The sequence below is a fragment of the Abramis brama genome (genome assembly GCF_963993115.1).
Source record: "Abramis brama genome assembly, chromosome: 20".
Lineage (NCBI taxonomy): Eukaryota > Metazoa > Chordata > Actinopteri > Cypriniformes > Leuciscidae > Abramis > Abramis brama.
This window is the reverse complement of record NC_139982.1, coordinates 27637818-27665465: the sequence shown is the minus strand read 5'-3', so window position 1 is coordinate 27665465 and position 27648 is coordinate 27637818. Positions and strand designations below refer to the sequence as shown.

The window sequence follows — 27648 nt, the reverse complement described above, 5'->3', positions numbered from 1 at the left end:
GTCATTCATTTTTCTATCATAAGGACTCTGTCTGATTGCATAATCTTCCTAGCCAGCCATCTGCTTGCTTTCGCTCTTTAAACATTTTGTTCGGGTAATTTTTTTTTAAACGACATCGATATGAAATAAACAGCGCGTGTCACTGTTGTGCTGGTAAGCATCTTTAAAATAATAACCTTGATTATGCTATCATAACGACGAATCGCAAAATGCAAAAACAATTGCATGATTAAATCCGATAATATTTGCTTGTCCAATTGCTCGTGTACGTTTTGCAACGAAGATGCATTCAGTTAAATAGCCTATATAATAACGTTACATAGGCTATCTATTGAAGACGATGTATTTCCAGATACACAACATAAAGCGGGAAAAAATATATATTTTAAATATAATTAACTGTGATATTGTTGATGTTTTAACATAAGTTAGATTTGTGATATTTCAGTGCTTGTGTTGAATGATCATAAACACCACTGTCCTTGGAATCCTCTTAATGTACGATCTTTATATATTTATACAGAATACGAACTACATAGATTTAATATACATTTAAATTAGGAAAATATGCAACGTTTAATTGTAATTATTCCAAGCACAAACCTTTTTAAAATTCATGTAATGTTCCGGTTAAACTCACTTAAATGCTATTATTACATTATAGTGATTTTTGTATTGAATTATAAAATAATGTATAATAGAACCATTTTCACTAGTGTGATCTCTTTCATGTAATCTACACACACACACACACACACAATAAATGAATGAATAAAAAAATAAAAAATATATATAACAATATAAAATAATTTTGTAAATAAAAAAATAAATATAGAAACCTGATTATTGCGCATTTAAAACATATTCAGTGACATTTGTACTATTACACTCTCCTTGTTTCATTTATGCATGACTGACAAATTATACATCATGTTAAATTTATTAGCCTAGTTCATTGAAACTGAAATTCAAATGGATGAAAATGTTTATGCAATTAAATGACATTCACCTTAAATATAGGCCTAAATATATTTTTTTTGAGTGTATGTGAAACCTTAAAAATGTTTTAAATAGTCAAACTATTATTATTGCCAATGTATATTTAAATTTCATTTTAATTTATATATCCGTTTGATTGTCCTTTTTGTAGTGTGGAGCACCAATCAGCCACAGATTATCATAATGTTGGCCCGTAAAGGCCTTATGCCTGATGGGTTCCTGTTGACGCGACTCGCTGAAGACGCCACACAACCCAGTCGCATCCGGCCAAAGTCACAGAGAGCGCGTTTCATCACCAAGAGCGGCTCGTGTAATGTTGCCCACAAGAATATACGAGAACAGGTGCAGATCAACTCTGGTCCAACCAAATGTTCAAATAATGTTGTATAACATGTTATTACACAACAGATGACTTTATTGCTTCTCAGGGCCGGTTTCTCCAAGATGTGTTCACCACAATGGTGGATCTGAAATGGCAGCATTCCCTCCTCATCTTCACTTCAGCATTCCTCTGCTCTTGGATGCTCTTTGCCATGGTTTGGTGGCTCTTGGCGTTCGCTCACGGTGATCTGGAGCCTCGAGATCCCAACGATCCCGGGCCTGTGCCGTGCGTCACTTCCATTCACTCCTTCACATCTGCTTTTCTCTTCTCCATTGAGGTTCAGGTAACTGACCCATAGCTGACCTTATCTAGAACAGTATCAGTTGAGCTTAGTGCACCTAAATTGAGGTTAAAAGGGTTGTAAGATAACGAAAACTATTATGTGTCTGTAATATCAGGTCACTATTGGTTTTGGAGGACGAATGGTGACGGAGGAATGTCCGCTGGCCATCATAGTCCTCATCATCCAGAACATTCTAGGCCTGATCATCAACGCCATCATGCTGGGCTGTGTGTTCATGAAGACGGCTCAAGCCAACCGGCGAGCAGAAACCCTCATCTTCTCGCGAAACGCTGTCATTGCCCCGCGCAACGGCAGACCGACGCTTATGTTCCGCGTCGGGGATCTGAGGAAGAGCATGATCATCTCGGCCACCATTCAGCTGCAGGTGACAAACATCTTCTACTCTTTTAAAAATAAAGGTTCTTTGAAAAACCTTTAACATCTATGAAACATTTCCATTGGACAGAAGGTTCTTTATAGTGGAAAACGGTACTTTAGGTTATTAAAATGTAAAAGTTCTTTGGGGAACCCAAAATGGTTCTTCTATGGCATCATTTCTGTCCAGAACTTCTTGAGTTGAATTCCACCTTTTGTCGCTCAGGTGATTCGGCGGACAGTGACAGCAGAGGGGGAGGTGATTCCTGTTTGTCAGCTCGATATCCAGGTGGAAAACCCTCTCAGGAGCAACGGCATATTCCTCGTCTCTCCGCTTATAATCAGTCACACTATTGACAGAGGAAGTCCGCTGTACGAGGTCTCGGCGCAGTCGCTGGCTTCCGAAGACCTGGAGATCATTGTCATTTTGGAAGGTGAATGGAGTGCATTTCTCTTTGTTCTCTTATCTTTTTGATTCACAACCTATTGAGGTTACCATTTTGATGAATCATAGAAGCTTATTTCTAAAGGAACCCCTATTATAAACTCATTGCCTTGCATTGAATTTGATGAAAAATAAACACAAGCTGGCTGAAGCAAGGACGAAGCTTATGTTTTCATTCAATACTAGAAAGTATACAATACATTTGGACAGTTTTACCCCATATTTAACCCATTATTTATAAAATAGCTTAAAAAAAACCACACACATTAAATATAGCCACAAATAGATTTTAGTAGTAGTTTTTGATATGGTATATTATAAAACTTGAAACCTTTACACCTAGGCCTACCTGAATTATGAAAATGCAAGTATAGATATCAAAACACTAGACTATGCTGAGAAAGTTTCAAATGTTAGTTAGCCCATTAACTTTGGCAGCCCTAAAATACTAAAGCTAAAATAAAAACTACATAAACAAACTAGAAAATGAAGAAAAAACTAAAAGGAGCAATAAAAGAGAGGAAACTAACACTAATCTGAAACTACACTAAATTGAAAAGACAAAAAATATTTGAATATAATTAAAAATTGGCAGTTTTACCCATATTTATTATTTTTTAAAGCTTTTTAGCGTATTGCACCATTAGCTTAGCAACATGCTAATGTCAAATCAATTTCAAGGCAGTCGTTAATGAAATGAAAAACATTTGCATAATCAACATTGGCGGCCCTAAAATGCTAAAACTAAAATAAAAAACTAAAACTGAAACTTGAAAACTAAAAACTAAAAACTAAAATGAGCAATGAAAGAGTGAAAACCAACACGAAATTTAAAAGACAAACTGAAAATAAAATAAAAACTATCTTTTAAGGATGCTGCCTATTAGCTCGCTAGTTTTTGAAACGGAGCCAATGTGTCTGTTCTTCCAGGTGTTGTGGAGACCACCGGCATCACAATGCAGGCCCGCACATCCTACACACCGGAGGAGATCTTGTGGGGTCGGCGTTTCGTCTCCATTATGACGGAGGAGGATGGCCGCTACTCGGTCGACTACTCCAAATTTGGGAACACTGTTCCCGTCCGGATGCCGGCCCTCAGTGCCAAGGAGCTGGACCAGACCAGGGGTGTTCAGGACAGCGGACCCCATGAGGGTAAACCTCAGGGCTGGGGGCTGGTGAGGGCGGGACGGGGCGGGTACCGGAGGGGGGGCGGCAGGGCCTGCGACGATGCGGCAGCCAAGCCGTGGTACGTAACGGCGGAGAAAGAGGACGAGAAGAAGGGTCAGAAGAAAACGGTGAAACTCGAGGAGATAGGCAGAGAGATCGAAGAAGAGACAATAGAGGACATGAGCGATTAGAGAACAACGAAAACTTTTTTTGTTTTGTTTTTAGACATGGAAGTAGAAGTGATCTAACAGTTACTGGTGACACTAGTTCAGTTAATAGTCAAGCATATTATAAATAGGTTTTATACTACACATGTTTTGTAAACTGTCAAAACATGGACAACTGAGAATGTCTTGTAGATTTTGTCCTGTACTGCCAGCAATATAATGAATTTTAGGATTGTTTTGACTGAAAAATGTAATAGTCAAGGCATGGAGCCTGGTTAGGGTAGACGCCACACATAGTTTGATGAGAATAAAAAAGGGAGGCTGTGGGGCATAGAAGTACAGTAAATACAGCTCAAATGGATTGACAGACTCTTGTTCAATACTCCACAGCTTTGTTTTCATTCATGTCAAATTAAATATGGCATCTACCCTGACTAAAAATATTGCTGCTGCTGTTGAAGCAAACATGAGGCAGCTGTATATGTTTGTATATTGGGTTTTTATACCATAAACCCTTTTTAAAAAATATACCAGTTCAGTCCTTTGCCTTTTTGTGTTCTCATCTTGTTTTATGAGATGTGATCGTCTTTACGTGACTTTTTTTGTTTTTACTGTGACTGTAAATGTTGACATATTGTGTGTTTACATTGTGTGGCCTTGTGCAATTGTGTGTGAACTAGAGGACCTGATTGAACACATCATGTTAGTGTCCCCCTAAGCTATTTAAATGACCATTAGAGAATACATTCCGTGTTGATTTAACTGTTTACATAACAGCGGGTTCATTTATGTGATGTATTTCATGTAAGTAATAAAGCAAATGACGTTTTATATATCTGACTGAAGGAGTTTTCTTTACTTTGTGAAAACGTGCGTGTTATATCACAGGATTAGGGATCAACAGCTGGGCAGAGTTTACTTTTAGAGACTCTGCAGCGATTGTTATTCTGAGGGAAGCTGGTCCATCTGCGTTCAGATGGTGGAGATTTTAAAATCAGCTGTTTCAAATCCACTCAGCAGTCTAGCACTGAATACATATATTCCTCTTTTTACTCAGTGTTAAGGTGCATTCACACCATGCTGTTATTACTGTAACGATTCTGAACTGTAATAAGCCTTCACATGCTTGTAGAAATTAATTACAGACCGATTGGAAAGCATACAGAGCTTTATTTACTAGGGGTGTAACGATACCTTAATTTCACGATTCGATACATATCACGATACTGAACTCACGATACGATATTATTGCGATACTCCAAGACATATAATAAAAGGTTAAGAAAAAATGTACTGTTGATTAAATGCTAAATTTGATTACATTGTGGGTGTAAATGAATAGGCTTGGACAATGGCGACACCAGAATAAATATATTCATGATTCTGAACCTGAAAATACAGAATTTAGGTTCTGAATGAGAATGGCTAGTTGAAGTGGAGCTGTCCGCGGTGCTGAATGGACACTTGAACTGTTGCAGGTTTGAAACTGAACATTTAAGTTGGTAAGGAGTAAGGCAACGCCTAAAACACCCAAACATCAGTATTTCTTTTAAAATGTTTAAAACATAGAAAATCAGAAAATCTAGTTTTTTAAATTATTATTTTACTCATGTAAAGGTACCACATACAAAGGTCTTTCCACATACAAAGGTCTCACATACAAACATATCAAACATTTTACAGCATTATTTATTTATTTTTTAAATATCAGTCAAAATAAAAATACAATGGTATTAGAATACAAATAATTTACAACAAACAGTACTTTGTGGTTTATAAGTGGTTAGTAAAAAACAAGCAATTGCTAAATAATGGAACATAGTAAATATATAGATATCCATAAGAGGTATGGCAACAAAAAAACTTCTGAAGAAGCTCTATTGTGAAATCATGCAGTTATGCAGCAGGACCAGAGGCCGCTGAGCACCGCTAGCAGGTATAAGAACGACGTGCTTGCAGCGGTCACTGGCCCGCTGTTACACAGGTCAGTGTTGCAGCATCTGTAAGTGTATTCTGATATCGACGGGAACTTCTGGGACAGACGAGAGTTTTCACAGTCAGTGTATCGAATGCACCGGCGAATGGTCTTCCCACCTGGAAAATGAGAAATGTCTGAATTAGTGAATATAATAGAAAAAAACAGAATAGAATAGAATAGAATACACTCTTAAAATTAAAGGTTGCATCTATGGTTTGCTGAAGAACCTTTAACATCCATGGAACCTTTCAGATGCACAAAAGGTTCTTTATATTGGAAAATAAAGAATTTTTTAAATGTTCTTCAAACTAGGAAAAAAAATATTCTTTTAAGAACTGATCATTAAAGCTGTTCTTTGGGGAACCCAAAATGATTCTTCTATGGCATCGCTGTGAAAACCCTTTATTTTTTAAGAGTGTAGAATAGAACAGAAGTCCACACTTAAAAATGTATGAACGGCATTGCTTTAGATAACAAAAGATAAAGCAAATGGTATACTAATTACATTAAAAACAGCACATTTTTCAAGCAAAACATTGTAACAAAAGGAAAGCAAGTTAGATTTTAAATGATTAACCTATATATAGCCTACTGCACAAAATTATGTAGCCTTTTGGTTAAAATCAACTCATTTCGTGAAGTGAACCACTAACAATCACCTCAACAATAAATTAATAAAATAATTTACCATTAGGGGATTTTAGACAAGTTATCCTCCCTTTAAAAGGTTATTTGCAATGATTTTTAAGAAGATTCTTTTCAGGAATTCAAGTTCTACTTAAGATTTATCTTTAGAACAATTTAAGAAAAAAAGATAAGAACATTTTTAAGAAAAGGTTTTGTGAATATTAAATATTCTTAACTTTATTAGTTAGAAACTATGAATACTCAGTGTTTGGAGCATTTCTTAATTTTCTTTCCCTTTAAGTATCTCAGTATTTTGTATGATTTCATTAAAAATTGAAGGGGCTGTTTACACGACACCGTTTGATTCTGTTATCGTCTCCGTGTAAACTACAAAAACGCGAATTTGTGAAAACGGTGTCATCATGCCCATAAGTATTATATGTTCAAGGAGAAGTTCACTTTAAAATGAAAATTCTGTCATCATTTACTCACCCTCATGTTGTTTCAAACCTGTATGAATTTCTTTCTTCTGCTGAACAGAAAGGAAGATATTTAGAAGAATATCAGTAACCAGACAGTTTTTGGGTCCCATTGACTTCCATAGTATATTTTTTTCCTACTATGGAAGTCAATGGGACCCAAAAACTGCCTGGTTACTGATATTCTTCTAAATATCTTCCTTTCTGTTCCAGCAGAAGAAAGAAATTCATACAGGTTTGAAACAACATGAGGGTGAGTAAATGATGACAGAATTTTCATTTTAAAGTGAACTTCTCCTTTCAGTCTATAGGCTCATGGTGTTTCTTTACTAAGTGACATCGCCATCTACTGGCCTGGAATGAATAATACAGCGTTTTTAGTCGTTTTTCGCAGATCCGTGTGAACGGAAAATACTTTTCCATTTTTAGTAGGCCTACGTCGTTGTGTAAACGTACCCTTGAACTCTACAACTAAAACTTTTTACTGTTAACTTATAATTTATTCAACTTAAGCGACTTAATTTAAGAGAGTTATCTGATCTTATTCAATTTATTTGAAGAAAAACAAAACATTTTGATGATGTTAAGGAATTTTTTTAATAATCATAACAAACTTTTTTTTTTTTCTTGCAGGATTAACATTTATATGCTTTGGAAAACTAAATGTCCCCAACACTTTGGCCAAAGTGTGTCTGAGTCCTGTCTGATAATAAAAAAGGGGAAACAAAACTAGAGAGACCGGGGATGGTTGTAACAATTTTGACCTTTCTGTCTATAGCTTGAAGTACTTTGAAGTCAGTGTGTTCAAAATGTGATCCAAACTAGTTACAAGTGTCTGCTATTAAATGACATAGCTATTATCTTTGCAACACAAACAGAAAATGCATGGTTTAGTTTCAAACACGAGGAGTGAAATGTTACAATTCACCCCATAGTCAGGGTTAGTTGTAACATACCCTGGGGTGAGATGTAACATTATGATATCCACCGGGGTAATATGTAACATAATGAAATAAGGATTTTGACAAAAAAATTATTTTGAAAGGTTTTTATTCAACACTGACTTTTAAATATAACTGATGTGTGTGTCACTCTTAGTCTCAGTGTGTTTGTCACTCTCAATCATAGTAATTGACCATTATAAATTGAACTTGAACAATTTATAATGGTTATAAACAAACATTGTTTGTTTGTAAGCATGTTTGTTACTGCCAGTGTTAGTATTGGCCATAATAAAATTTAACACTTGAACATTGTGTGTGTGTGTGTGTGTGTGTGTGTGTGTGTGTGTGTGTGTGTGTGTGTGTGTGTGTGTGTGTGTGTGTGTGTGTGTGTGTGTGTGTGTGTGTGTGTGTGTGTGTGTGTGTGTGTGTGTGTGTGTGTGTGTGCGTGCGTGACTCTGTTGTTTCTTTGTCATAGTAATTGACCATAATAAAATGAACTTGAACACTTGAACATTCTATTTGTGTAAGCATGGTTGTTACTGTAAGTCTATAGTATTGGCCATAATAAAATTTTGTTTCATTGTTGTTACAACTAACCCAGAGTCTTGTTGTTACAACTAACCCAGAGTCATGTAGCCATGAACTAGCTCACCTTACAGCTAACAGGAAAAACATTAGCACTAACAACTTGCATGGAAAATATCTACACAGACACACAATAAACATAATAAAAGTTTGAGGAGTTTAACTACAAAGCAGAAATTCCCATAACAAAAACAAAAAAAGTAAAAAAAGTCACTTTCTTATCTCAATTTTTTTTTTTTCACTCTAACATGTGCTGTGTCTGCCACAGGGCTCTACTTTATCACATGTGGAATAAGAACTTAACTGAGGATGTGCGAAGTGAATCAGGTGATTTGTAACTAGTTCCTGATTGGACAGATTGGAATTGTTACAACTGACCCATGTTACAACCATCCCCGGTCTCCTATATAAACTCATGACTTTGAGGAACAAGGTGAAGCAATCAAGAAATCCAGATTTGCTTTTACCAAGTAACAGAAGGGCTGGCTGAATTCTACATATGAAGAACCAATCATATTGTAGAAAAATGATGTAATGAATCATGTTGCCATGCTCCGATTCTATACAAATTGTTGTACTCTCTTTGTCGAGGGGATTCTCTGTAATTGATACGATGTCCTCCCGACCGTGATTAAAGCATAATCAAAGGCACTGTCTGGAATCTGTCTGGTTGCTGTAGGTTAGTGGAACACTGGAGACCTTATTCCCAAGTGATAGTGTTCATAAGGGGCGAGACATGGTTCGACTTAGTTGATATTGATTAGGAGATGTGCTAGAGGACATTCATGAGGACATGTGCTGGTCAGTAGACGCTTTGGACGTCCCAGATGAACTTAAGTCAGGTGTGTAGGGGACTTTCTACCACAATGGCCATTTAATCTACTAATTAAGTCATATTAACTAAGTGATTATATTTTAGATTAATTAATAAAGTAGTTTTAAAAAGTAACTAATTTACTTACCCAACACTGCTCAACATCATTTGGTTAGAACTTATTGCAAGAGTGATTCAGAAAAGTGAAGTTAGTTCTTAGAAAATTTCTAGTTGCATGGATGGAAATTACAATGGACACTTACAAAATGGTTTAAAAGGTTAATAGCATTTGTTAACAGTGAACTGGAACAATTTACATTGCAATGGGAAAAATGTGTTAATTACGTGACACCCATTGGCCTGATTTTATCTAATGTTGAATCTCAATAAAAAAATAATAAAAAAAATGTCTATAATGTCACTTGTTTGTAGATTGTTTGATATTTTATATGTAAAGCAAATATATTTTAAGTGACTTAAGTGTACAAGTACATTTTGGATAATAATATAATATAATATAATATAATATAATATAATATAATATAATATAATATAATATAATATAATAAACAAAAAAGAATGTAACAATAATAATTGCATTTAAAATGTCTACACTACACTATAAAATAACAAAAAATAAAAATAAAAATATAAAAGGATATGTACTGCATACTAAAACTTTATCCACCAACCTTTCTCATGAAGATATAAACACGCGTCCTCGTAAGAACAAACTTGCTGCACTGAGCAATGAGCCCCAGAGTAATCCTCACACTTGTAGCACTGAAGAGACGAGCCTGCAGAGGAGAATCGCATTCCATAATGCTTAACGCCTGTTTCGAATAAAAAGCATTGAGGTCATGACCAAAGCCACACAAAACCATCCCGACAATAAGCACCATATGCATTTAACTTACCGAAGCTAAGAGACACACAACAGACCAGCAGAAAAAGTCCAAGAGAGCACTTCATCGTGAAAAGACCTTCCTGACCGAAGAGACTGATAATGAAATTACTGAAATTAAACAGAATGAAAACTGGTGGAAATGAAAAGGAAAATCTGCTTTTTTGTGTATTTACTTGTATGGAAGCTCTATGAAAAACATCCTCAGCATTAGAATTGAGTTAAATATCACTTACCCTGCTCAAAAGTATTCAGATGTTGTTACAAACGTCCAAGCTTGTGCTTTTCAGCGAACCAAAAGAATTCCTCGTGCCACCTCTTCCCTGCTCGAGCTCTGGCCCAACCTCACCCTTGCCCTGCATGAATGATGTCATTGATGGAGTTTCTCCTAGATGCCAAGTCCGATTAAACGGACCCGAAAAATTAGACTTCATTTTTAACGGTCATTATTGTTATAATGTCAGTGGTGTTCCTTAGAAAATGTGTAAAATGAGAAACAAAACATGGTTTCAATGTAGTCAGTGAGTTTTTCCTGCTAAAAAAGCTCAAATTCAACACATTCAATTGTTCAGAGATCAGAAATTTGTTCATATCTTAATGCATCTCAAAAATTAATGCATTTCACTTATCTAATCTTGCACAGCCAGAAGAGGGTTATATCTTGACCTAAAATGGAGCACAATCAGAATTTGCCTTTACAAAGATAGTGTACAGAATCTTAAAACAAAAGATCACGATGTTCTGAACTTTAGTTCGTCTCATCTAATCGTCTCTCTATCCGTACAGCGTAACCACTGACCACGGGAATTAAAACCCAATCCTTTCTGCTACGTTTCCAAACGCTGCAGCTGTTGGTAACAATAAGGCCTGTGTCACATTTCCCAGAGCCTTTCTGCAGTCATGGAAGCACTCAATTCAAATGTCATCTCAATGGCGCCCTTATTTTAGTCTGAATCTGAAAAGACACAAAATACAACTGTGAATCTGTATCTGGCGACAGCAGAACAATCGGTGTTAAGCTAATGGATTTGTTGGTATTTAAAAAGTGAAGTGGCGCTGTTGGTGTGGCAGCCCACACAAATACTCATGTTGTTGCTTTTTTTCCTACGTTACCGAAGGGAACAGAAAAGTGTCAGAATGGTAATATCAAGGAGAAGGCGTGATGATTGGCTTTTCCACAATGCCGGAATGGGACTGTGTTTAAAAGACCAAAATCTAGGCACAGATGAACAATGAAGCTGTGGTCAGACAAGCAACAAAGAGCACTTGATCTTTGTTTGGGCTGTGGCGTTCAGTGCAGCATTTTAAATTATGTTTGTGTGTGTGTGTGTGTGTGTGTGTGTCTGGCTAATCCAGCTCAAAAATGTAAAAAGAGTCAATTTCGGCAAGTGCTTTTCCAGATTTTTATTTATTTATCCTGTGATGTTAATTACACTACATTTTAAATTTGCAAACGAGTTGTTTAAACTGGAAACGTTCTTTCACTCTTCCACTTGTCCTAGTGTCAGAAACTGATCGCAGATCTGTAAACTGTTTCCAGTGTAGACAGCGTCTGTGATTATAATGGGTTCTGTTTGCTTTTGACACGACGCGACACTCAAATGTTTTAAGCTATGAAACTTGCAGGATGTTTTAATGGTACAAAGACCTCCATGTTAAAATATCAAGGCAAATTTAATTTCTCATGTTATGACTCCTTTAAACCATCTTATCGTATCTTTATCTATGAATAGTGAGACGATTAAGAAACCAGTGAAAAAATGACCATGACAATGAAAATAACATAGAAAACTTTATTAAACCATTATTTGTTGAATATAGATTCCATATGCTGTCATTTTAAGTGGGTTTCTATAATACATGTACACATTCTCTAGGTATACATTTCACATGTAGTTCATATTCTTGAGTTTCCAGTGTTATGTTTTCAGAAAGAAGGTGTGTATGATGTATAAATCCAAGCAAATGACATATTTCTCTGCAAAAAGAAACTGAATGAGAATATAGAGCTACCATTCACTTATTTCATTTCATTCCGTTAGAAAATAAACTTGAAATCAGAAGTAACTTTGTTCTTTAGGCCTTAAACCTAATGTCTCCCACATAAAAACAGATCATCAATAATTGTTTGAAAAACATTTCATAATATGGACATTGAACATTATTGTGATTACATGACAAGTAAATCAAGAAGTACAAAATTATGAATCTAGACGTAACATTTACATTTGGTACGCGTAGTATTTGATGAAAGGAAAACTAAACAAAATCAGGCTTGACTTTGGCTCATTTGATCAGAATTCACCATTGAAGACGAGCAAACGCTAGCTTTGACACAGCTACGGCGTATAAATCCCAACACAATACGAGAAGATTCACTCGATGGCATACCTCACTGTGAGGTAACAGTCTAACATTCAAAAGCATTCACATACATGCATAAATGAAACAAAACGTTTAGATTTTTGGCAGCGCACTTATTGATCCTTTACACAATCCTATTGCTACTCCAAATGAGTTCAGATGTGGGTATGCTTTGACATCAATTGCTCACTGGGACGAGAAATGCTAACAAAAATGCTAACTACTTTGAAACATAATAGTTATAAACATAATAATCTTTAGCGTAGCACAGTTTTTAAAATGTACATTCATTAAAACAGAATAAAAAATGGATTTATCAAAATGTTTTCCCTAAAAAACAAGCTTTCTAAAGCTTTAAACATGCTAAATTTTCAGACGTGCAAAATCTAAATCTATTTTAAAATGAAGACGAGCCGTTTTAATTTCTCTAGAAAATTTGATCAATGTAAAACATTGCAGCACATGGAAGGTAGTCAAGTCTTAACTGTGCATGTGGATAGTTAAAGGTTAACGTAACTTTAGAGAACACTGCATTTAACTGCACCATTTCGCACTATAAAGTGAGAGCAATCAATACTATTTAATATAGGTACGTTCACACCATGTCTTAATTACCTATTACGAGATTTCAACTTGTAAAAAGCGTTCACGTCCTTGTAAAGCTCGTAATTACAACTTGTAAGCTGGGAACTCCTACTTGTACCATGTGACCACTGTACTTTAGACATGGCGTGAATGCAGCATACTGCATGTATTTTTTTGAGATTGATAGATGGAGATATACCACAGATTACAATATTTTCTTAATGGATAAAAATGACGCTTTAACAGTTATATGAATAAAACTGACATTCATTTTAACTACAACATTGCAAATATGACTTTAAAAGCCTTAATTTTAATAATAGATCTCAACTGATCAACTGATTTTTTTTGACCTTGAGAAATGACATTTAAAAATAGTTATGAATGAAAAATATGGAAATCTCTAGAACAAAATAAAAAGGGCAAATCCATAGGCATTTTATAAAACATGCTTGATCACATTGGAAACCTCTAAATTCCAGAGTTTTGCTTAAATTAACATTATAAGTAAGTTTTAAACTTGCTTGTATTTAAGAACATACAATTTAATTGTAAAATATATATTGCACAGGTATAATCGATGGAATTTAGTGGCAAGGCAAGGTATGGCAAAAATAACTAATTAAAAGTCAGTGAAAGAAATATATGCTGCTGACCATAAGACATGCACACTGGTACATTACATGAATGCACATAATAACAATCAAAAATACAAAAGATTTGTTCTTGTATGACATTAAATCAAAAAGAGATTCTTTCAGGTACTTAAAAATTGCCAAAGGTAAATTGTTGTACAGTGTCGCCTACTAGTGGTGACGTCATGCACAAGCATTTAAATCAGATGAAAAGTATGAAGACAGAGAGTGATCATATTTGGGGCTATTATTACTGAAATGTTCATCATTTTAAATTTTCAGTAAACATTTGACTATTTAGGCTGCCTATATGCAGCATTAAAAAGTAAACATATTATATATTTGTTGCTTTGATACAGCATCAGAGAAAAATCGAGTAAAACCGAAATGAAAATTTAACTATATTATAATTTGAACTGGCTTGTAAGGAGACCTGAAGTGGCTGTCTGTAACTGTACATAAAACATGTACCAGAAATCAAACACCAGCACATGACATTTTTTTCTATTGGTAAGGAATTCAAACCTTGCATATTTAGGCTATATACTTTAAATCAGATTGGGTGTAAACTGCACATTACAGGTGCCTGATTGCATAAAGTACTATGGCACATCAACATGTTTTCAAACCATTTTTACATGTAATCTTAAGAGTAATGGTTAACTTAAAGCAGGGCTCCTCAAAACTGTCCTGCAGACTTTAGCTCAAACACACCTACCTGTAATTTTCTAGTAAATCTGAAGACTTTGATAAGCTTGTTCAAGTGTGTTTGATTACGGCTGGAACTAAACTCTGCAGGACAGTGGCCCTCCAGGACCGGATTTTGAGGAACCCTGATTTAAAGAGTATCTTAAAAAAAAGAAAGAAAAAAAAAGATACAAAAATGTTAGGAATATACTGCATGGCAAAATAGTGGCTATTTCCATTCCAATTAGCGATAACCAGCATAAAGAACATGCTAAAAAATTAAGCACTTTTTGTTAGATAATTTCCATACACACAAGTCTACATACAAATACAGAATGATTGCTTGAATTATATTGCAGACAGAATAATAAAACAGTTTTTCCAGAAAGATTTCAGCTAAATTTCAGCTTTTGCAAGAAGGTGACATTTTCAGAGATTACAAAAGACTGCAAGGAGGCTTCACTCACCAACGCCTGATGAAATGGTGCTCAGTCGAACATTCACTTAACGGCAACAATCCTCACGACTAGAAAATAGTTTCTCTTTGGAACAAAAACACATATCAACACATCACAACCATTTACATGAACATTTTAAAGTGTTTCATGTGCCTGCGACCTGCAAAGGCATTCATACCGACTCTTAGAGAAGACGCTGATCTAGGCCATTAGCAGCAGGGCCAGTGTCAAACTACTTGGCCAATCACATTATAGTCCCGATCAGCCCTTTTCCAATGAGATGGCTTTTTTGGAATCATGTTGGCTGAGGAATTGGCTCTGATCAGTCAAATATCAGGATAATACTCTGCATTTATATCCATATTGTGCAACACAGACTTTTGTTCGGCGGTGGACATTCTGCTCAGCACCTCTGCTGAGAGTGAATAGCTGTTCCCAGATTTCTCTTCAAACCAGCTGTCCAATGCTCGCTTTCCATCAAAGCTACCGATAGGCGGTCCGTTAATGGCCAAGGTGAGCAGATCATTGATCTGATCCAGAGTCAGTCTGGAACGGCTATTTCGGCGCACTTTTTGCAATGAACCTCTTCCTTTGTCGCAGCAGGTCGTTGACGTTGGCAAGACCCTGACAACCTGCAGGATGTGATTGAGAAGAGGAAAACGTTGCTTGTATCTGAAGATGTGGCTGACTACTTCTTTAAAACCATTCACACTACAATAATCAGCTTTCAGATCCCTCCATTCAACCACAAGACTTCCTCTGGCATCTATTCTTTCTCGAGAGAGTTCGCGTCCGGATGAAGGAAGAGTCTCTAGGTGGTCAAAAATTACAAGGATCTCCTCCTCTCCATATGCGCCAAGAACATCCCTGTTAAGAGGCCACGAGGCCAGGTCAAGCACCTGACAAGCCTGGACCACTGTGCGACTGCGTGGATCAAAACGTTGGGCCAGGATGCCTTGACTTCGCTGACAGATCTTCTCTCGAATGGACTGAAACTTGGACTCTGCAACCCGCAAGTTCTTGAGGTCCACACCATTGAAACTCTCTCGAAAGTTGTCTTCAAACTCCTGTAGGTACTCCCCTGGGGAATCCACCAATTGACCAATCTCATGAATGGCATCCTCAATTTTTGCGTCCACCTGTGACGCCAACAAGTAGTCCCCCTGAAAGATGAAAGCAAGTCGTGAAAAGACAGCAATGATGTCCAACAGAAAATAGATCAGCTTCATGGACTGATAGTCCAACAGGAACTGTAGAAGAGACAGAGCGATGGCAGCAGCATCACCTCTCTGGGTTTGGCTGCTTATGCTCTTCAAGTGAGCAACCACCTCCAGATAGTCCTTAATTAGGGCATTGAGAACATTGGGTTCCCCTATGATCCAACGAACAGCCCTTATATCCCCAAGAAATTCGGCTTCCTCGGACAGAGTTGGTGCTGTTGACCTAAGCTCAGACATCATACGTGGAGAATACCGGTAGAAACTAAGCAGTTGCTTTAAATTGTTCTCCAAATCCTCCAAGCAAGACAGTTCCTTACCACTGATGGCATCCAGAACCTCTAAATGGGGGCGATGGATCATCACAGGCAGACACAACAACCAAGGGATTGTCTTTTGTATGGCTATGTAAAGATTTGCCCTCAGACTAGAGGAGATGTTTGAGCCATCTATTCCCAAGCCAACAACCAGCATGTCCTGGAGTCTTAGCCCAAGGACACCAAAGGCACGATCCACGGCCTGAAGGTAGCCTTCCACGTTGCCTCCGCAAAGCCTTTGTAGGGAGAGGAACTCGGTGGCAGGAAGACCATCAGTGGTGGTGAACTGGACGTAAACGGCAACAGTGTCAGCCAGGAGATCGTCATGCTGTCCATCCATGATGATGCTTAAAAAGGGCGAAAGGCGAATCTTCTCAGCCAGATCCTCTTTGAATGCTCGAGCGATGTGTTGGATGAGAATCTGACAGTCATTTTCATTCATGTACTGATCCACCACTTTGAGGTCGCACTTCTTGAGGAGCTCTGCCAAGGGTCGCAGATCGGAAAATGACCGTCCTTCCAAAGCCAGATGGTAGGCAGCATTGAAGAGTGTTATCATATTACGACACATCTCCTCAGTTTTCTCCGGGTGCATGCGAAGTTTGTAAAGCTGCAAACACTTCTTGTGCAGATTGCTCTGGCTGTGCAGTTTAATGGTGTGGATCTTGAATTGCTTGGAGCCGATTATAAAAGCAGAGGTACGGGAGGACTGGACGGTGTATTGTCTGCACACGTGGCACCACATCTCATTCAGTGTGGGTGAATAACGGAGAAACCAGAACTTCTTCAGCCACTCCTGTTTGAAGCGGCGAATCCGACGACCTGAGCCCACCGAGAGTTTTGAAGACTCATCCGCAGCCACCATGAGGTCAGCAGAAATGGATTCATCAGCAGAATCAACATCCTGGTCATCCTCTTCAAGCGCCGCTGGGATTGGCGTCATGGAGTCTACAACAGATGAGCAAACAGAGCATAACATTAAACTGAACACAAATATAACACAGAATTAAAATTCAAGAAACAATTCTTTACTGATTAGATCTGGAGTGAAGAGAAGGTTTCAGAGCTTCCATACCTATTATAAGCACACCTTCTCAATATAGATCACATTTATCTCAAGGTCTATATCAACCAATACAGTAAAAATATATATTTTTTAAATTATTTCAAATAATTTTTGTTTCTGAAAAACAACAAACCAAACACAAGCAGAGAATTCAACTTTAGTGGCAGGTTGCAAAAAGTAAATAAAATAATTTTATTAAAACTTTTAATTAGGAGTGCACTTCCATCCAACATCCATTTGTTCCAACATTTGAACAAATACGGCAATCACACAATCAATGGCAAAAAGGCAAAAAACAACAAAAGAACGCAAACTTTAGTTGATGGATTAAGAGACAAAATGGTCTATAGCGATATATTTTAAAAAACATCAATGTTAAAACGTATTGCAGAAAGGCTCTCATCCATGGTAGAGTTTCATCCCAGCTGCAAACCTACCTCTGAGGTCCTCACTAGGAAGGGGCTCAGATGGTGGTACAGGCTTAATTTCAACATTCCCCTGTCCTCTGAGACGGAGCAGTTCAGCCTCCAGCTCACGGATTCGTCGTTTTAGCCTCACACAGTTCGGGCAGAAAGATGTCGATGGTCCTTCGCCGGTCAGGGTCGCATCTTCTTCTGTGTCTTCCATTTTAATACATTTCGCATCAAAGCCACTCTCGTGGTGATCCATGGAAGCCAATCCAGAGGCGAAGACTGACACTTTACACTCACCGTCAGGCTGGCTGAAAACCTGGCAGACATTTGTTCTTGCTCTTTGAAAAGACAAGGTGCTGTTCAGGGGGTTGTTCTGACTTTGATTCGCCTCCAGAGATGCTTCCAGAACATCTTTGAAAATGAGGTCAATCTTCTTTTTCTTGGCCTGGGGCTGGTTTTCTGCCTCATCACTTCCATGCTTACTAAGGGTCCTTCTACCGTGCATTGCAGATCTCAACACTGGACCTTTGGGCTCATCGTGCTCTTCTAATTTCACTCCTGCAATACAATACCACAATGGTTGATAAGGGAAATGAACACTATCAGCATATAAAAAAAACTAACAAACAAAAAATACTGTGTGGTAAAATATAAAACTGGAAAAAAGTATGATGGCTAAACCAGGATGAGTAAAAAGATTTTGTATGTAAAATATAATCCCATTTCACTTACCTGTTAAACCATTGCAGGCCCGGAACATCTCGTCTGGGTACTTTTTTTGTTGATCAAAAATGTTCAATATGAAATAAGTTATATTTTGGTCTGTTCCTCACACAAATCTATCAGAAGACTTGAAATATAGAGCATATTTATGATACTTTTATGATGGCTTTGGATCCCTTTTGAAGCTTGAAACCTCCAGCCCACATTAATTGTTATTGAAAAGTAAAGCACGACCAGTATAATTATTTCTCCTTTTTGTATTTCAGAGAAGAAAGTCATAAAGGAACAACTTAAGAATGTGTATGTGGTACACATTTTTGGCTGAACTACAGTTAAAATTGTGAAATCTTATGAGTTTTCAGTCTTGTCACCTAGTGTTCAACAACACACGTTTTATATTAAAAGAACCAAGTATTTTTTAATTTAACCTGCATTCAGCTCTGCACTGTATTAGCAGCCTCTTAAAAAGCATTTGGAGATTCCTTAACCTCTGACCTAATTCAAAATCCTTACTTTTTTCTCAAGCACCAGCAAGCGATGTCTCACCTGTGTCTAGATTGCGGTCAATGCTGTCCCGAGACACACTCTGCAGTCGCCTCATGTACTCGCTGCTGTACCACACACGAAGTTTCTCGCCCACCGTCAGTCTCTGACACACTCGGAAGTAGATTTGATTGCCATGTTGAAATGCACTCAAGTTCTTTTCACTCTCTTCCGAAGAAATCTGAATAAACCTGGAGGAATAAAAAAAATTAGCACTGAGAACAATCATATGAATACAAACAAAGTGATTAAAAAAGCAGCATTTTGAACACTTGGTTACTACAATAGAACAATTTTCTTAAAAAATAAAAAGAAAAGAGGATTTAAAGTGGCATAATATTACCTCATCCAGTTAGCTGTAGTTTCATCACTCCCATCAATGAATTTATATTTGTTGTCCTTATCAACAATCTGTAATAAATACATTTGACATTAAAATAGTTTTTACCTGCATTAAAAATGAATACAAATACATACAACTATGCTAATTGGTGATTAAACATACAACATAACCTACCATCCAAGAGTATGGCCCTGAAGGTTTATCTGAGGTCATTATTTGGCCTTGATAAGGACCAAACAGCACCCCCTTTGGTATATTTTCATCCATGCAGCAGACATCCACCTTATCACCATCTCGGCGGACCTCGATGCCTGAGGGTACGGTGAGAGCTGCCCGATTGGGCACCCCTGATGCCACAGGAGTGTCCGGCACAAAGACAGGCGGCCCATGGGTAGGGCACTCCTCCAAGAAATACTTCTTGCACTCTTCACAGACTGTATAATGAGCAATAGTGCATAATTATATAAAATTATCATCTGATATCAAATTTCCAAAGACCTACACAATACTTTAGTTTAAAGGAACACTCCACCATTTTTTGAAATAGGGCTTATTCACCTTCTTTCCTACATTTAGATAAGTGGGCAAATGCATTTTTGTCTCAGTGCATGCATTGTTTTAGTTTGACAGGGTCGGCGCTAGCTTAGCTTAGCATAATGAATGGAATCCTTTGTTGCCAGCTAGCATGTCCTGAGTAAAAGTGATATATAAAAATAAAAAAACCCCACCTAATTACTTGTGGCCTGCGTATTCACAACGAGTACAAATAGCGATGCAGATTAACACTAGGCGATTTCCTAGGCAGATATTGACTTTATGATATATTAAGGACTATATTAGGGGGAAGCACAGGCGAAGCACTGCTACTTGGGCGTGATATCTCTGCGCCCAAGTAGCAGTGCTTCGCCTGTGCTTCCCCCTAATATAGTCCCAAGTCAATATCTGCATAGGAAATCGCCTAGTGTTAATCTGCATCACTATTTGTACTCGTTGTGAATACGCAGGCCACAAGAAGTAATTAGGTGTTTTTTTTATTTTTTTATATCACTTTTACTCTGGACATGCTAGCTGGCAACAAAGGATTCCATTCATTATGCTAAGCTAAGCTAATGCCGACCCTGTCAAACTAAAACAATGCATGCACTGAGACAAAAATGCATTTGCCGACTTATCTAAATGTAGGAAAGAAGGTGAATAAGCCCTATTTCAAAAAACGGTGGAGTGTTCCTTTAAAGGAATAGTTCACTCAAAAATGTTACTCCCCCCTCAAGCCATCCTAGGTGTATGTGACTTTCTTCTTTCAGCCAAACACAATCGGAGTTATTTTAAATAATATCCTGGCTCTTCTCAGCTTTGTAATGGCATTGAATAGTGCTCGAGTTTTGAAGCCCAAAAAGCGCATCCACTCCAGTGGGTTGATAAATGGCAATAAAACATGGATATTTTTCTTACAAAAAACAATCGCTTCGTTTCAGAAGGCATTAATTAACCCACTGGAGTCGTATGGATTACTTTTATTAGGGATGGACGTGCTTTTTTGGGCTTCAAAAAGCTTTATTCAATGCCATCACAAAGCTGGGAAGAGCCATAATATTATTTAAAGTGCCTCTATTATGGATTTTTGAAAATGACCTTACATGTAGTGTGTAACTTGGCTCTAAGTGAATGAAAACATCCTGCAAAGTTTTAAATCTGAAAGCGCACCGTATATAAAGTTATTGTCTTTCAAAAGTAAGAGTTGACTCTGAGTCAATGAAATGAATCGTTTTTCAAACGAGCCATAAGCCGTTTCGTTGTGACGTCAAGACGAAACATTAGCATATTGCCCGCCCACTTATTGTGCTCGCAGACACCAGGGAAAACTTGAACCTCAAACCGGCAGCTGATTCCTGTGGATACTGGATAGCATCTCACGTTATTACGGTCTTACTGAAATACTTCTGCTAATCAGTTGTGGGCCACTATTACCTAAAACTGTGTCTATTAACGCAGATTGTCTGTTGTTCTCACTACTTTGAGTAAAGATTAAGCATGGAGCAAGATTTGTTTTTACCAACGTTTATGTTACATCAGTCATTCACCCTAGACCTCGGCTAATGTACGCACTGTTATTGATACAGTCTCCACATGTTCACCGCAATAAATACTGGGTAAATAATTAAGTACAAGTAAAATAATCGGTTTGTTGATGGACATGCACTTGTTAATGCTGATGGTGAGGAATTACAGTTGCAAAATCTCATAATGTACCTCAAACTGAGTAGTGTATCACTGAGAAACAGTGCTCGAGTCGTCCTTGCGATGGAGGTTCGGGTTGAATGACTAACGTTAGTTCTTCCAATGTTTCATCATCGCACTCGCACTCGGATTGATATGGTAAAATCGACGTCATTGTTTGTTACTGTGTTTAGTTTACGGTGTAGGAAGCCTCAGGACAGCTGACGTTGATATGGCAATGGGCGTTTTTGTTTTCGACACGCGCTGTACACGGTAGACCAATCACAACAGACTGAGCTGTCTGGCCAATCAGAGCAGAGTAGCTCGCGGAAAGGAGGGATTTAGAAAGATTGATTCATCTGACGAGTCGTTTGAGAATCATTGAAAATGTGGTGATGTATATTATGAGAAAATTAAACAGTTTTTTGACCTTTGATGCATGTAAACCTGTTGTAGGAGACTCCAAAACAAAATAAGGAAACTTTAAAATAGCATAATAGGAGCACTTTAATACAACTCAGATAGTGTTTGGCTGAAAGAAGACAGACATATACACCTAGGAAGGCTTAAGGGTGAGTAAATGATGGGTAAATATTAATTACAGTAAATTATACTTACAATAAAAATTGGTACAGTGCTCATGGTCAACTTTTAGTTTTTTGTTTGGCTCTTCAGTTGACTTCTCATTTGAGGCACTAGGGTAAATGGGTAGAAAAATGGCTTATTACTACAGATTTTCTACTTTTATGCACAGGAATTGCTCTTTAAAAGATTCCTATTGTTCACACTTTGTGAGACTGACCTGGTGCTGCATTCGACCTCTGCCTCCATGGGAGAATGGTCTGGAACAGCACAGGAATCTGCCATCTGGGCAGGAAGGAGAAACTCCTGTGTGCCCCGTTTCACTTTGACATGTTCTTCTGTTCTGAAATTCATCAGTTAAACTTTTAACTCACATTTTTATGCTGATAATATAATTTGTAATATTTTTATATATATAAAATAATGTATTTAAAAATAATAAATTTTTACTAGCCACTAATCTCAAACTTTGCCAAATGTATATAATTTGTAATCTAAAATCCTGATACTGTGGGAGTAAAAAAAAAAACAAGAAAAAAAAAAAGAGAAGTTTATGCCAATGTTATTACCCAATTACAGTTGGGCACCGTGACGTCCAGCTGGATTTACCTTGTCATCTCATTTGCATTTGTTGGTGGAAAGATTTGTCTAGATTTATAATTGACAACATTGACCCCTCTTTTTCTTTGTGTTTAGAAAATGTTATATTTGGTTTTAATAATATTCCCTCAAATAAAAGGAAAGAGTACTATATTATAAATTTAATTTTAATTTTTGCTAAATTCCATATACATAAATGTAAGTACAGTAAAACCAAACCTTTGTTTTTGGTTCTTGAAAAAGAAATACAATTATATACCAAAACTATCTTTCATTCCCACAATAAGAAAGCAATTAAAACTATTTTGGTTTGTGAATCCTTTGATATTTTTATGTAATGTTTAGCCTCCCCCCTGGCTGTCTGTTTTTTGTTTTTTTTGTTTATTTGCTTATTTTTGTTTTCTCCATTTTGTATATATTGCAATTCAATAGTATATTCAAATTCAAATTCAAAACAATAGTACATTGACTTTTTTTGTTTGAAGTGCAATAAAAAAAATAAAAATAAAATAAAAAAAATAATTGCATTTGTTGGTTATACATGTTAACTTTAAGTTGCTTTCATGAAAACATGCATAACGCGATAACAACAACGCACGCTTGAGTAAACTCTTCTGCTGAAGTTTCCTTTCCTAAATGTACTTCCAAAATATTTCAGTCAGAGAGCAGCGCTCTGATTGGCCGAACCGGCCATCACTCATAAACTACAGGAGCTGTGTGAGAGAGACGAGTGCAGGAAAACAAATAGGGCAACAATACTCTCTTGAAAGACAAAACTGCTGCAAAGTTGTGTTCTTCTAAACATTGTGAGGTAAACGTTGCACACACGATCAAGCGCGAGTGATGACAATGACGGTACGCAACGCTTCTGCACGCTCGGTCTCCTTTTAGCGACTGGCAATTTGCCTAACGCTTTCGGAAGCCATTTTCATTGGCCACATTGGCTAGTGAGTGTAACTCACCGTCTAGAGAATATACGCAGTGCGTCGTGGGGTCTTTGGTGGTCTTCTTCAGCCGTGGCGCGTCTCGTCTGTGGCCGCTAAGAGAAACGCGGCGGTGACGCAACAGCACGGGGGGATTTCACTAGTCCCGGGCGATGCAAAGTTTATCATCTCCAAATGTTTGTACCACAGTCAGCTGCTTCTCTCTGCTATGACCACCATCTTTTTATTACAGGAAATGACATGGAAAACGGAAGAAAGCGGCGTTTGTGCAGACCGGGCACAAAATTTCAGGAAAGGGAAAGTTAGATTGTGCGTGAAGTTGTATGAGGCAGCGGTTCACGCGCGTTTCATGTGCGTGCGTTTTCTGAACGCGCCTCCCGAAACAATACGCAACGGTTGCGCGCCAAGTTTTCACCTTTTTTAAAAAATAAAAAAAACTTTCCCTTTTTATTTTAATTATTCAACGTACAGGTCTCTGCAATTCAATCAGTTTAAAATGGCAAAAATAAAATGAATGTTGCAATAGGAGAAACTGCCCATCTATATTTTACTACTGAAATTGCTTGTGTTTTGCTCATGGTTTTGCTTGATATGAGGTCGCAGCAATGAAGTGGAAGAACTGGAGCAATTTTCATACAATATTCAACGGGTTAGTCTAGTATTTAATTTGCCATGAATTGCTTCAGGAATATCCTGCAGAACATAAGTTTTTACTTTTAGAATTAAATGTCTTCAGTTACTACAAACTGTGAAGCTGGTGTTTTAAAACGAAACAGGTTGCTTTATATAACAATTGTGCATTTGGAGGACATCCTTGTGGTAGTTGTATACATTAAAGCATTAGTGCACCCAAAAATGAAAATTCTGTCATTAATTACTCACCCACATGTCGTTACAAACCCGTAAGACTTTCGTTCATCTTCAGAACATAAATTATCTTTTTGATCAAAATCTGAGAGCTTTCTGTCCCTCCATTAACATCCACGCAACTACTACTTTGAAGCTTCAAAAAGTTCATAAAGAGATACTTAAACTAATCCATGTGAATCGAGCGGTTTAGTCCAAGAGACACAATCGCTTTATATGATGAACAGATTGAATTTAGGCTTTTATTCACATATAAACATGTAAATGGAAGCTCAAGCATGTTCGCTTGACATGCAAGAACCAATAAGGTTCATTCTCATGTTACTCATCATCACATTTGAGCTTCCAAAAGAACCAATGAGGTTCATTCTCACGCGTCAAGCAGGTTCGGTTCAGCTTCTGTTTGTGTTCGCTGATCAATGTTTGTGTGCATAAAATATGTGCATAAAAGCCTAAATTAAATCTGTTCATCATAAAGCGATCGAGTCTCTTCAGGAAATTGACCAAACTGCCGATTCATATGAATTCGTTTTATGAAACTTTTCGATGCGTCAAAGTGGTATTTGCGTAGCTGTCAATGGAGGAACAGAAAGCTCTCAAGATTTCATCAAAAAAATCTTAATTTGTGTTCCAAGGGTTGGAGGCCCTTAACAGTCCTTAATTCACCTGCACTTGAGCTCAACCGCCACCCTGACATTTCAAATCTCTTTTCCGCAAAGGCCAAATTTAATTCAAGACAAACGGGAGGCAAATATTCTTTGTCAATTTATTAACAAAATGATAAAATAAATAAATACAAATTGATCAAATGCTCCTAATATCAATTTCTTCCCATGTTCCCTACAGTATTTTCAAAACACTGCATACAAAGGACTCATCACAGGCTCAATACAGGAGAGGTAAAAACCAACTGACTCACTCACAATGTCAGGCGAACAAACGAGGAGAAAAAAGACCAAAGAGAGAGAGAGAGAGAGCTCTGTAACAGAAAAAAGTCAAAAAATAAACACACTCCTTTTTAAAATCATTATGAAAAAATACAAACAATTTTACAAATATTCATATTGTGTAAAACCATTTACACTTAGTTCAGCACACCAGGTGAACTTTTTTTTTTTTTTTTTTTTAAATAACTCATGTCGCTACAATGTATCCTGTTTTGTGTTTCATCAAGTGGAAGATTTTTTTTTTTTTGATTTTTCTTTTTTTGCACGCGTAAACAAAAATGTTTTCCAATTTGACAGTTGACTGTAGATGAGGTATCGCTCACAGACACACACACACACCTGCTCAAACACACTCGCTCACACACACACACTGCACAACATCAGGGAAGTCACAACAATAGAAATGAAATGCATCAACAGTACAAGGCCACAATCATGACGTAGTATGAAAAGTGAACAGAAACTACATTGAAACTACAATGACTTCTTTGTCACTGTGGAATTATAACGCACCATAAAGAATATGGATGATCTACAAACTATTAAGATCAAGGTGACAGGATGAACAGCTGAAATGGGTCCAAAATGTTACGATTTTATGCATAAAATGTACACCGCAACCTTTCGCCTTTTAAAAGTTCTAAAACCAAAATTGCAAAGCCATACAGACAACTCAGAAAGCTGGCGGAAAGCGTTTCCCACGCGTCAGAGCCATTAGCTAAAGCAGAAATCAACCGTGATGTAAAAAAAAAAAAAAAAAAAAAAAAAAAAAAATCTCAATGATATGTATCTCGAATGCATATAAAAAGGCTTCCTAATAGCAAAATGCATGTTTGCAGTCTCTTTGGGTATACAGAACTTGAATGCTTTGAATGCGTGGCTTTCTGAAGTTCCCTCCCCTTTCTTTCTAAATACCCCCACCCACAACAGATTACATGCACTCTGCAATATAAGCCATGTAAGACCATAAATATCTTCTCACAACCACTGGAACCCCCCCAAACCCTGCCCACCCAGCGCCCCAAGATAACAATAACATTCAGCATGGTGTGCTAGCAAAGGCAGACTTGAATGAAAGTACCGGTCCATGAGATTCATACACAGCTGAAATGCCACATTTCCATGTTCCAAAGAGCCCAGAATTGTGGCCAGCAAATAATTCCCATCTGTAACTGTACATGAATTAACTATTTTCTACAGATGCCATTGTGAAAGTGTATATTGTTCATAATTTAAACAACAACAACAACAACAACAAAATGCATGTGTATTTAAGAGATGTACATATGTATACTGTTTCGTTTTGGCATCATCTTCGCCAGACATGTAAAAAGGAAAGTGACACAAAGTTCACATAAAAATCTTTACAAAATAAACTCAGAACTAAATGCATATTAAAAAAGTCTGACAAAACTTATATAAAAAAGTTGCATAAGAAGGCATGCTTTTTGTTGAACTGATTGGACAGGTGGTGTTCTGGGCGTTTGAGTCTATCCAATCAGACTGCAGGTTTTCTTTGATCCGTTCAGCCTTGCTAATAGTCAAGGCTGAAATCTAAATACCTGATTCAGGTACAAGTCCAGTATTCTAACTCAGTGACTGAAGGAGAGATGAAGTGAATAAGAAAGGGTGCACGTTATGTTATGTATGACGTTAAGTTGTAGTCACTGGCCTGAACAGTCCTGTTTTGTGATACAAGAAAAAAAAAAAAATCTCCTGAATTTTACACTAAAAGAGAACTTAAAATGAGCAGACAATTATGTGTTTTGGAAAACAAAACAGAGTAATACTTAGAAGAATTCCTATAAAAAGTGCATAAAGACAGGAAACCATGACTTCCTAAACTTCCAGAACTTCTTTTCCAATGAATATCAATCCAAAAATGCCTTTTTCGCCACAACTTTCACACATTTAATATTTTGGTGGCACTGAGCGCTCCAATAAACCAATGAATCATTTTAAAACATTATGGAACTTTTTCTCTCTTTTTT

The 27648-nt window shown here is 37.2% G+C and overlaps 3 protein-coding genes across 10 annotated transcripts; 1 reads left to right on the top strand and 2 right to left on the bottom strand.

The window, feature by feature from the left end:
• The first annotated feature begins 22 nt into the window (after nucleotides 1-22).
• Nucleotides 23-4651, top strand: kcnj11l (potassium inwardly rectifying channel subfamily J member 11, like). Its single transcript, XM_084094821.1, has 6 exons — nucleotides 23-153; nucleotides 1151-1341; nucleotides 1428-1664; nucleotides 1780-2049; nucleotides 2266-2473; nucleotides 3415-4651. The coding sequence occupies exons 2-6, from the start codon at nucleotides 1183-1185 to the stop codon at nucleotides 3840-3842; spliced, it is 1302 nt and encodes a 433-aa protein (XP_083950947.1). The 5' UTR covers nucleotides 23-153; nucleotides 1151-1182; the 3' UTR covers nucleotides 3843-4651.
• Nucleotides 4652-5407: 756 nt separating this feature from the next.
• cd59b (CD59 molecule (CD59 blood group) b) lies at nucleotides 5408-10540 on the bottom strand. Of its 6 annotated transcripts, none has more exons than XM_084095575.1 (4): nucleotides 10386-10518; nucleotides 10163-10232; nucleotides 9938-10042; nucleotides 5408-5912 (listed from the first exon to the last, which is right to left on the bottom strand). In XM_084095575.1, exons 2-4 carry the CDS (start codon nucleotides 10215-10217, stop codon nucleotides 5707-5709), a joined length of 366 nt encoding a protein of 121 aa, XP_083951701.1. In that variant the 5' UTR covers nucleotides 10218-10232; nucleotides 10386-10518; the 3' UTR covers nucleotides 5408-5706. The 6 variants fall into 6 exon arrangements, with proteins under 6 accessions (XP_083951701.1, XP_083951697.1, XP_083951700.1 ...); XM_084095571.1 differs by having other exon boundaries at nucleotides 5409-5912; nucleotides 9938-10078; nucleotides 10163-10245; nucleotides 10386-10540; XM_084095574.1 differs by having other exon boundaries at nucleotides 5409-5912; nucleotides 10163-10245; nucleotides 10386-10540.
• Nucleotides 10541-11928: 1388 nt separating this feature from the next.
• prdm11 (PR domain containing 11) lies at nucleotides 11929-24085 on the bottom strand. Of its 3 annotated transcripts, none has more exons than XM_084094599.1 (8): nucleotides 23862-24085; nucleotides 22520-22642; nucleotides 22336-22412; nucleotides 19675-19934; nucleotides 19501-19568; nucleotides 19161-19348; nucleotides 17916-18449; nucleotides 11929-17360 (listed from the first exon to the last, which is right to left on the bottom strand). In XM_084094599.1, the coding sequence occupies exons 2-8, from the start codon at nucleotides 22582-22584 to the stop codon at nucleotides 15205-15207; spliced, it is 3348 nt and encodes a 1115-aa protein (XP_083950725.1). In that variant the 5' UTR covers nucleotides 22585-22642; nucleotides 23862-24085; the 3' UTR covers nucleotides 11929-15204. The 3 variants fall into 3 exon arrangements, with proteins under 3 accessions (XP_083950725.1, XP_083950726.1, XP_083950727.1); XM_084094600.1 differs by having other exon boundaries at nucleotides 22520-22637; nucleotides 23862-24002; XM_084094601.1 differs by lacking the exon at nucleotides 17916-18449.
• Between the last annotated feature and the right edge of the window lie 3563 nt (nucleotides 24086-27648).